This window comes from Pristis pectinata, chromosome 2 (genome assembly GCF_009764475.1).
Source record: "Pristis pectinata isolate sPriPec2 chromosome 2, sPriPec2.1.pri, whole genome shotgun sequence".
In the NCBI taxonomy this organism is placed as follows: Eukaryota; Metazoa; Chordata; class Chondrichthyes; order Rhinopristiformes; family Pristidae; genus Pristis; species Pristis pectinata.
Window position 1 is genome coordinate 129326539 of NC_067406.1, and position 12026 is coordinate 129338564.

The 12026-nt window shown below is 39.7% G+C and overlaps 1 protein-coding gene across 1 annotated transcript in view; it reads right to left on the reverse strand.

The window, feature by feature from the left end:
• The window catches only part of LOC127584276 (serine/threonine-protein kinase 32B-like), a 113326-nt gene that overhangs the window by 21263 nt on the left and 80037 nt on the right, over nt 1-12026 (reverse strand). Inside the window, exon 5 of the mRNA XM_052040942.1 lies at nt 9531-9634. Within this exon, the coding sequence (XP_051896902.1) occupies nt 9531-9634 (104 nt within the window). The remainder of the gene's footprint in view (nt 1-9530; nt 9635-12026) is intronic.

Here is a 12026-nt window from a genome sequence, read left to right on the forward strand (position 1 = left end):
TCACTTAAGAGAGAAGTTAGGAGGGCAAAAAGAGGATATGAGAAGGATCTGGCAGGCAAGGTGAAGCAAAACCCAAGAGATTCGATAGGTATATTAAGAGTAAAAGGGTGGCTGGGGAGAGAATAGGTCTCCCTAAAGATCAGCATGGCCGTCTGGTTGTGGAACCAAAGAAAATGGGTGAGATTTTTAATGAATATTTCTCTTCAGTTTTTACTGTGAAGAAAACAATGGAAGCTAAGGAAATGGGGGAAATGAGTGGTGGTGTCTTGGACCACATACGGATTTGCAGAGAGGAGGTATTGGAGCACATAAAGTGCATTAAGGTGGATAAATCCCCAGGGCCTGTCCTATTGCATTTTGGGAAGGTAGAGAAGAAATAGTGAGGCCCTTGCAGAGATCTTTGGTTCATCTCTGGCCACAGGTGAGGTTCCAGAGGACTGAAGAGTGGCTATTGCGGTAGCATGGTTTAAAAAGGGTAGCAAAAGCAAACCAGGAAACTGCACGCCAGTGAGTCTGACATCGGTGGTGGGTAAATTGTTGGAGGGGATTCTGAGGGGCAGGATTTACCAACATTTGGAGAGACAGGGTCTGATTAGGGACAGTCAGCATGGCTTTGTGCGTGGGAAGTTGTGTGGACAAATCTCTTGCAGTTCTTCGAGAAGATAACCAAGAGGGTAGATGAGGGTAGGGCACTGGATGTTGTCTATATGGACTTTAGCAAGGCCTTTGACAAGGTCCCTCATGGTAGGCTAGTCTGGAAAGTTAAATTGCATGGAATCCAGGGGAGATAGTGGATTGGATTCATAATTGGCTCAGTGGTAGGAAGCAGAGGGTGATTGTCAAGGGTTGCTTCTCAGACTGGAGGCTTGTGTCTAGTGGTGTGTCACAGGTGTTGGTACTGGGACTTCTGTTGTCTATAACTTACATAAATGCTTTGGCTGTGAATGTACAAGGTATGGTTAGTAAGTTTACTGATGATACTAAAATAGGTTGAGTTGTAGATAATGTAGAAGGTTATGAAAAATTACAGGGGCTTCTTGACCAGCTGGGTATGTGGGCTGAGGACTGGGAAATGGCTTTCAATCCAGATAAATGTGCGATATTGTATTTTGGGAGATCAAACCAGGGTAGAACGAAAACAGTGAATGGTAGGGCCCTGGGGAGTGTTAGAGTGTTATAGAACAGAGGGAACTAGGAGTTCAAGTGCATAGTTCACTGAAAGCAGTGTCACAGGTAGATAGGGTGATGAAGAAGGTATTTAGCATGTTGGCCTTCATTAGTCAGGGCACTGAGTGTAGGAGTTGGGAAGTTATGTTGCAGTTATATAAGACATAGGTAAGGCCGTACTTGGAGTATTATGTACAGTTTTGGTCACTCGGTTATAGGAAAGATATTATTAAACTAGAAAGAGTACAGAAGAGATTTACCAGGATGCCATCTGGACTTGGGGGCCTGAGTTACAAGGAAAGGTTGCATACACTAGGACTTTATTCCCTGAAATGTAGGAGATTGAGGGGTGAGTTGATAGGGGTACATGCGATCATGAGGGGCATAGACAGGGTGAAAGCAGATAGTCTTTTTCCCAGGGATAGGGTGCTGAAAACAAGATGGCATAGGTTTAAAATCAGAGGTGAGAGATTTAAAAGGGACATCAGGGGCAGATTTTTCACTCAAAAAGTAGTGCGTATTTGGAATGAGCTGCCCAGAACAGTGGTTGAGGGGAGACACATTAGCGACGTTTAAAAGCCATCTAGATAAGTATTCTCCCTGCCATCAAGAACATCTTCAAGTGGCAGTGCCTCAAGAGGGTATCATCCATCATTAAGGACCCTCACCACCCAGGACATGCCCTCTTCACGTTACTACCATCAGGGAGGAGGTACAGGAGCCTGAAGACCCAAACGATTCAGGAACAGCATCTTCCCTGCCGCCAACAGATTTCTGAATGGTCCATGAACATTACCTCATTGTTCGTCTTTTGCATATTTATTTATTTTTGTATCTTATAGTAATGTTTATGACTTTATGTCTTGCACTGTAATACTGCCACAAAACAACAAATTTTACGACATATGTCAGTGATAATAAGCCTGATTCTGATTCTGATCCTGACATAGATAGGAGAGTTTTAGAAGGCTATAGGCCAAATGCGGGCAGATGGGACTAGCTCGCTGGGCAACAAAGACAGCATGGACAAGTTGGGCTGAAGGGCCTGTTTCCATGCCATATGACTCCATAACTCTCTGTCCATTCAGCCATTCTGTAGATAGGAAGAGTCTTGTAGACACCAAGTCTTCCTCAGAACTTGGTTAATTTGCCAGGTCTAAGTGATATTCACTCACTACAGCATCTCGTACTGGGCCTATTTTGTAGACTCTTGTAGCAGTGTAGCTGTTTTCTTCTAATTTTCGTGAGCTGGCTCTCTTATGCTGAGCTATCAGATTACAGTCATACTGAATCCCTGCCTTCCAGGTTTGTGAATAGTCCCATTGTTCTGAAAATGCCAGACCACTGTCAATGTGATGTCCTTCATGCACTCTACTCAGAGTGGATTGTCTTTCACTGGACCTAGACTTGGAAGATCTATTCCTCTGGGACACTCAACCTATTCCAATTTTATGAACAATTGTTTACATTTTTCTATAGGTCTGTTTCTCAACCTCATGGTTGCATTAGCCAACACTTCTGTAACTGATGCCTTCCACCCTAATATTTCTCAATACCTGCTCACCAGCTGATCAGCATTTACTATCTGCACTGGAAAAGTAAGCAATGTGAATCTGTAACTCTCAAAGTATGTTTTCCTTATGTGTTTTATATCTCTGAAGGCATGCCCTTAGTTAATGTGTTTACTGCAGACCCATATTTGGAGATATCAGGTTCCCATTTCTGCATTAAGAAAATTCTCTTCTGTTCAATCAGTGATCCCCATAGGCAAATCTTTGCAAATCACTGCCTTACTTCCCTCAAGGAAGGTCTCATATTTCCCTGCTTGGCTTTATTTTCTTCCCAAATTCTGTTGCAAAATCCACATGTATCACCAACTTCACCTTGGTCGGTACATCTGCCTGCATGGACAGTGCTGCCTATAATCAATATACCCTCATCCTGTGGTAAATTTTCTCTCACTATACTTAAAAAGTAGCCATTTACCTATTCTTTACTATAGGTATCTCAATCAGACTACAACATGTAATTATTTTTGCCAGTATCTGCTCAAGGCACCTTCCAAACTCACCTGAACAATATTCTTCTTGGGTGGGTCTACAGCCTCCCAAAGTGTGAGTGGCTTCTGGTTCTTCTTGCTACTTCAGCTCATTGTCTTTTTTAAAACATAATCTCTCAATCTGAATGACTCCATCCAGCCTATTCCCATGATAGTTGGTGCAAACTCAGAGCCTATAACTACAACAGGGAACTGGACACATCCATCTCTATCAGATCCAACAGTTCAGCACCCCGCCCCCACCTCCCCTACAGTAACTTGGGAGGTCCCTTCTGCATAATTGCCCAACATCATTTTGCTCACCTCAATGGAAAATGGTTGAGATATTTCAGTTGTGCTCCCTGGCCAATGACAGACTGACTTGCTGTGGTATCAATGCACATGGTTACAGTTGCTTCTTCAATCAATGAGATGCCTATAAATGTACCGTACTTATCATTCTCCTCAGGTGTGCAAAAGATACTGTGCAAAATTCCTTTTCTCATCTCTTCATTGTCTGATTTTACCACATGTAGAGGGACTGCCCTCTTGTGTCCACAGGACACAACCATCTTTATTGGTTATTATCTTCTTGCATCTCCATGCAGTACTTCCTACCCTGTGACAAAAGTGGCATCTGACTATCTTGAATGGCATTCTGAGGCTGGATGTCTCCCATAACATCCATGGCAAGGCCTCCTATCTTTTACATTTACATGACCCACTGGTTTCCTGCTGAACCCACCTGTAGCATCCATGTGAAGAAGGAGACCATACTGCCATTGGTGTTTCTGTGAGCTTGTTCTCTGCCTGCTTTGAGTGAAATGGCCTAGTGTTTTTAAGTGCCAACTCTGCGCTGGTGGCCATGCTAAGAGCCCCCCTGAACACAAGGTCTGCCTTATTAAATAGTTTTGCCTGATTTCTCTCATCTCCAGCCTATATACTGAGCGGTCTCACAGCAAATGATCTAAAATGATCTAGGAATTGCACCATTTTGTATTGTTTTAGTCTGATCTCCGATACTTACTCAAGCAGTAATATTCCAAACTAAATCAATGTAGTATCTTTCACTCTGATTGTATTATTGCTTGCATAAGCAAATAAACAGAGCTAGGGCTATAAAAGAACATTATTTATTGAAGGCAGTAACTCTCAATTAAGCTGCAGTGTCTGGGTACAGCAATGTAACAAGAGTCATATCATGTAATATAAGCCAACAATGTTCCTATCTGCTAGCACATAATATCAGATACAGGAGTTTAGCTCTGTAAGGCTTTGATGTACAAACAAAATACTACTAGGATTGCTCAGCAGGGAAAGCAATTTCTGTGGAGACAGAAATATCATTTCTGTTTTAGGCTGTGACATTTGATCAAATTCTGGTGTTGTTCAGCTGAGTGCAAAAACCAACAGACATTTCAGTCTTGGTATCTTAACTACACCTTGACTCTATTCTAACCCATGTCCCTAACTCCACATAAATTAGAACATAAGAACTAGGATCAGGAGTGGGCCATTCAGACCCTTGAGCCTGTTACCTCATTCAATAAATTCATAGCTGATCTTTGACCTCAGCTCTATTTTACCTCACCCCCGGCTCCCTTGATTCCTCTCATATTCAGAAATCTATCGAACTCTGTTTTGAATGAATGCAATGACTGTTCCTCCACAGCCCAAGGGTGGAGAATTCCAAATATTCACCACCCTCTGCATGAAGGAGTTTCTCCTCGTCTCAGTTCTAAACAATGTACCCCTTTAGTTTAAGGATGTGACTCATAGTTTCCAACCGCTGCCAGGGTAAATACCCTCCCTGCACCCATCCTGTCAAGCCATCTCCTTATTTGCCTCTTTTGAATCTGTACGACTGCTTTCTCAGACTTGTCCTGCATATTTTTAGAATTGCATTTGCTATTCAGTTTCTGCATCATATGAAAAAATAGTCTTGCTCTTTAAATAATGTCTCTCCTGCTGCCTGCTAATGATTATTTTCCCTTTATTTCCACACATTCTGTTGTGTCTCACTGCCATTTTACCGGTTTTGTTTGTCATTCTTAAATTCTTGTCCTTCAGGGACAGTTATCAGTGAAATCCCCTTGGAACTCCTGCAGGTCTTTTGTCATTTAAATGCCAGCAACTCAGCTGGACAATCTCTCACACTGTCCAGCCGATTGGCTCAAACACTTGCTCAATTTCCAAAGACACAAATCCAGCCCACTCCTGTTTACCGTTGATACTAGCAGAGCACAGATCAACATTTTCTACGTGCACCTTTCATTTATTTTTGTGCTTTTGATTTCTTGTCTTCCTTCACTAAATAGTGCAACTGCTCGGTGGCTGTAACTTAGCCCATTAGACTGTTCTGCATCACCCTCTGCCATCCGAGGGAAAATCTCAATCAATCAACATTTAGCCATTATTTTAGATTGCAAATATCACTCCATGAAGTTGCTTTGACTCCTCAGTTGATGCCTGCTGATTTCAAGGAAGATAGAACTGCTGTTTATGGAGACATTAAATCGACTGGGCTTGTATTCACTAGGACATAGAAAACTGAGAGAGCATCTAATTGAATCTTATAAATTCTGATGGGGTTGGACAGACTGGATGTGGGGAGGATGTGTCCCCCGGCTGGGCTGTCTAAAACAAGGGGCCACAGATCTAGGTTGCAGGGCAAAAGATTGAGGACTGAGATAAGGGGAAATTTCTTCACCCACAGGTTGGTGAACCTGTAGAATTTGTTACTTCAGAGGGCTGTCAGAGCCTAAATCAAGGAATATTTTTAAGAAGGAGATAAATAAATTTCTGGATGCAAAAGTTATGGGGAAAGAGTGAGAACATGGTTCTGAAACAGATGATCAACCATGATCATACTGACTAATGGAGCAGGTTCGAAGGGCAAATGGCCACTTCAGATCAGATCAGATATCTTTATTAGTACATCGAAACACACAGTGAAATGCATCTTTTGCGTAGAAGATGCAGCCCGCAAGTGTCGCCACGCTTCTGGCGCCAACATAGCATGCCCACAACTTCCTAACCCGCACGTCTTTGGAATGTGGGGGAAAACCAGAGCACCTGGAGGAAACCCATGCAGACATGGGGAGGACGTACAAACTCCTTACAGACAGCGGCCGGAATTGAACCCGGGTCACTGGTGCTGCAATAGTGTGACGTTAACCGCTGCACTACCACGCCTGCTATATCTTCTGTATCTGTAGGCATGGGTTTCCCAGGGCAAGCTTAACCTGAATCATGCTGAGTGACTGCCAATGATACAAGAAATCTTAGACTTCCATGTAGGTCTGGCCAAAAGCAGAGGTCTGAGATATTTGTGAGGTCAGATGCCAGCTCATCTGAGTGTCCGCTCTGTGGCTGGAATTACCTATCAGTGGAGCAGTGACTCCTTGAGGGGGGGTCTGCATCCAGCCCTTGGCTTTATGCCATGGAGGACTGGTGCAAGATTGACAACGCCATTCACCTGCCCTATGGAAGGAGGTAAGTGCAGCTCAGTTCTTTATTTATATAATCTTATTTCTGTTTATTTTAATGGTTTGGGCATATTAATCTGTTTTTAATTAAATATATTTATTTATTAAGTTTTATGTGATTTTTATTCATCTTAGATCCAGCCCAGTGTCAATAAATATTGCGGACCCTGTTATTTCACTTTCATCCAGTTTATAGTTTAACTTTGTCAAATTCACTCCTTTCAAATCTTATCCGTGAGTTGTTAAGTTAAACAGAAATGAAATTTCCAATACCTCTGTCTCTGGTAGTGGGATGTTAGAAGGTATAAAGTATAGAACTGTTAATACATGTAAGAACCATCCTTCAAACTACTTCCAAATGTAACTTACAAGCAATAATTGGTTTTGAAATTAGAAGGACAACTGCACAAACAAAAACAAGCAGGCTACCAGCTCACTGTGGGAGGCCACTTCAGAGACGTGCTTTGAAAACTGACATAACCATGAGACGTTCTCATATCCACTGGCCAAATGTAAAGACAAGAGAGTCATAGTCATACAGCCCGGAAACAGGCCCTTCAACCCAACAAGTCTGCGTCAACCATCAAACTCCCATTTAAACCACCACTAATCCCATTTTATTTTCCCCACATTCCCATCAATTCTCTCCAGATTCTACTACTTACCTGCACACTAGGGGAAAATTACAGTGGCCAATTAACTTAGCAACCTGCATATCTTTGGGATGGGGGAGGAAAGCCACACAGTCACAGGGAGAACATGCAAACTGTGCCATCCACAACAGGGCTCTCTTAATTGAACCTCATCAGAACCCCAACCACCATTATACTGAGAGAGGTGTAACGTCCATCGGTATTGAGAAACAAAGATTAAGTTCTAGGAATTGGAACCAGGCATTAGACATCTTGAAATGCTAAGATATTTTGCACTATTGTGAAATAGATCGAGGGGGCCCTGGCTATCCAATCCTGGAATGAGATCAGAGGAGGTTCCAGACCAGCTATTTTGCCACTTAGCCCATCAAACTTGGTCATACTTATATTGTGTCAACCAATCCTTGGGGTGTATATGTATCCAATGAGCTACCCTTCACAATTCTGTGGTAAAAGAAGGATGTTTTGGATGTCCAGGTTTTGTCCTTAGAACTATCCTGTCTCAATGAAGGTGCTTGCTGGTCTTGTCACTTACAATGTGTTCCTATTTTAAATTTGCAATTCTATGGAGTCATTTCTTTTGCACACAAAACTATGATTCTTTCACCAGGTCTCTCCTACGTGTTTGCTTCTGTTGAATAAAGACCCATTACATCTACAGCTCCAGACTCTGAGTGGTTAAAAAAGTCACAACAGTGGACAGCATTCCCATTCTAGATCATTAAGTGTTGCATTTGCATGAAGGTTGCTTGAGACTCGGTTGAAATTACTGTGTAGGATGTCACATAAAGAATGAATGTGTTGTGTCAGTAAAACTGAAAACTCAACACAGAGTCAACATCCTCGGGAGAAAATTGACAAGAATGGAAATAAAATAGAACATCAAACACTGGATTGCTAAAATCATTTGTTTACTATGACATTAAACAACCAGAGCATTCGTCTCGATGAACTTCATCCAGATAAAGATACTTAACGTTGTGGCAGAGATGATTACTTTATTCCTTCCCCAGTGAGGAAGCATAACTGGAATTGGAACTGTCACAACATGTTCCTGCACTCAGAATGCTCCATTGAATAATAATTGTTTTTTAAACTGAGCCAATCACAAGTGCTTCCTTTCATTTGCTTCCTTTCATTGCTTTGAACCGTGGAGGCAAACTATGCCCTTTTTGGACTGAAAAATAGCTTAATATTTTACCTCTGCTAATACAACATGTTTTTGATATGTTTTCTGCATGGTAATTAAAATTGTCTGTACAGTTGCAATAACCTGATGAAGAATGAAAGTTTAAACCTAATTTGCTATTAACAAATCGTAGCTAACCACGAATGTTAATGATGATAAAAAAAATGAACACAAATGGAACACAGAAATGCCTTGTCATTAAATTACTATCAGAAGATAAACATAAGGAGCATATCATTGTAAATTAAATATGTTTCTGACAGTAGGAAGCCTTGGTTTTAAAATATCAGAAACAACCTTAGTAAGATATATTAATATCCAGTTCTGTGACAAAGAGATCATAAAAAGTGACAATGATACATAAGCTATAGTGACTCTAGCAATGCTATACTTAACATATATTGGTTAATTGTAATTTAACAGATATAATAATATATTTGAATTTCTCAGTTGACTCTTCAGTTCGTTCATGAGATGTCATAGAATCCTAATTCTAGTAAGCATCTGTAATTTCATTAATATAGTGGCAATATGGAATATTAAATTCCAGCTAACTGATGAAACAAAACCTTTAACTGTAGGAGATGCCACTAGTAATGAAATTGAAAGTTATTCAGTGCATTGCATGGTATGAAAGAGGAAAAATCATTTATCAGGCAACAAATGTATTCCTGGCTTCCCTATTTTAATTGAAATGTGGGGATATTCTAGATCATGAATTTATTACGACATTTTTGACCTAAAACAAACATCCTACATAACTTCCATAGTTCACTTTGTTAAAAATGTCATTATAAGTACTGCATATTATATGTTTATATGGGTAACGACTGAGCAAATTTAAAATTGTCATAAAAGTTGAAATGCCTTTGTATACGATGTTGACTTTTCAACCATTAGTTGACAATTCATTCACTCTCCATTGTGAGCTTCCAATAATAGTTATAAACAGGCAAAGTTACATGAAGACGTGAGGGCAAAACTGTACACCTTACCCAGCCCCGCAATAATTCGTAAGATGTTATTCCCAAGGACCACCAGTCCACCGGATATGAGTAGCCAGGGCCTCCTTCCAGAAAGGACTGAAAAAGTTCAGGAGCTAAAGAAAAGCAAATTGAAACAAAATTAGCCATAAATATTTATATCCAAAATAAAGATTCAGTGTTATGAATAATAACCACGGAAATACTCAGCATAGTCATAAGATAGCAATGAGTCTTATTGCTCAATTTTTGTTTAATTTCAAGAAAATACAAAGTCCATACTGGACAACGTAAGTAATACCCTTACTCATACACTGTTTTGATCACATTTTAATAAATTTAGAAAATTTATTTTATAACAACAAAATAAACTATTTATATTTAGTTTAGAATCAATTTATTAATCACTGACACTCTTTTAAGAAAGAAAATTGAATTGGCTGGGGTGTGGAATATTAATAGTCAATTTTAACTCAGGTTGTTTTCCGCTAAATTGATTTCCTGGCCTTTTAACCTCCACACAGCCCTTTCTGGTATTGCTAACAATTTGTAGTGAGGCACTGACGTACATCCAATTGCCTGAGAGCCAGAAAATCTAAAAAGATACCTCACTGGCCCCAGAAAATGAGTTGGGATTGGGTTAGGGCTTTGGAACTTGCGAGTAGATATTATGGGAGTGCATATTAGGCTCAAGCCAGATGTTTCAGGTAAGTGTTGATGAGCTGGGGTTGAGGAATGGGAATTCTGGCTACCTTCTCCTGTCCTTCATTTAGAAATACTAAAGCCAATCATTGAAGCTCCATGGTAGCCATGTCATACTCAATTACTGCAATGCAGATGGGACAACAAAGCTGGGAGCAATATGTAATCAGCTTCGTGTTGTACATTCACTCTGCCAACAAAAACATCAGAGTAATGAAGCCTGTTCATTTTGGAATGTTTACAGAACATTCCCTAAATCAATTCTAACTCAGTTATATTATGTGTATCACTATTCCCAAGACTGACTATTACTCATCATTCCTCATTATGAAACATTTGAAGTCACCGTAAATCTTAATAAAAGTCTTTAATTTCTAGTACATTTTGTAAGGCATCCATCACTGCTACTTAATAAACACACCAACACAAAGCAAGTGCATAATTTTTGCATATCGCATTGGAATATAATTACCTAGCATCTGATGGATGAATAAAATCTCAGGGCAATTAAAATTAAAACCAAAGGGTAATAAGCATGAATGTTTTCAGTATCCAAACTATTGGTTTGATTAGAATTTATCCTATTTTGAAAAATTACTAAAAATAAGCTGCTGTTAACCAAAATGTTCAAATTTGCTTCTGTTTTTTTTGTTGCCGATTCTCCATGGATAATTTTCTGGAACAAAATTCCTGAGATTGAAACAGAAACTTGCTAGCATCTGCTGAATTAACCAGCCAAGTGCTGCTAATTCATCATCAATCATAAAAGAATTTGCTGTCATTCAAGATATTTAGTCCACTGTCAATGTAAGTTTGATTTATTCATTAATACTGCAGATGAATCATATGTAGCTGTGGGCTTGCCAAGTTATTTGGTAATATCATTAATGCTGACATCCAGCTTGTATCCAACAACAGAAGTTTGTAATTGCAGACCACAGCTAATCTGTGCAAATTGTAAATGGCTATGCTTTAACAAACTCCCATTGTCTGCTCTAGGAGGAACATTTGTTTTTTTAACTCTTGATAGATACTTTGCTTCATGTGTGGTTTTTGTCTGTTAACAGCTACAGCTGATGAAAATGTAGAGAACGAGAATAATGGGCACTGTCAGTAAAACAAGCCAGAAACATCCTGAACTACAGTACTTAATTCTGAAGCACCCACTTTAGGCCCAGAAAAGAAGCAAAATGGGTACCAATTTTTACATCTAAGGACCTTTAGATGCTATAAAATTATAGCCCACAGTCCTGTGTACAAGTCCTCAGAAATAAAAATGAAATTTACTTCACAAATGGCAAATATTTTGAAAAGTTGGCATTGTGTCTAATATTCAAATTATTCCATTGATTCCTACTGCATAAAAGTCAGTGGAACCAAAAAAATACCCTTGGAGTTCAATTTACCATCATGAGTACATCACAAGGCAAAAAAGTGGAAATAAGATTGCTATTTGTCAGTGGAGAAATGTTCCAAATTTAATTTTAGAATTACAAGAACTTTGAGTACAGACATTGCAATTTTATGGATGAGTTCATCCTCTGGAAATCAACTTGTTGCTGAAAATTTCATTACAGTGAGAGTAAACTCATTTGAATTACAATTTTGTTACATTTGCATAAAGCAAAGCAGCAGAGGAATACATTACTGACAGATTGTGAAGAGGGTAAACAGAGCATGAAGACTGTGCCAAATGTACAAGTCACTATTCAGTGCATGCTCAGTCAATCAAAGTTGATTGGTATCGGACCCACTGGAGAGGCAAAGTTATTCATTTCCTTCTCTTTTTCACAAGTAAATCAGCAC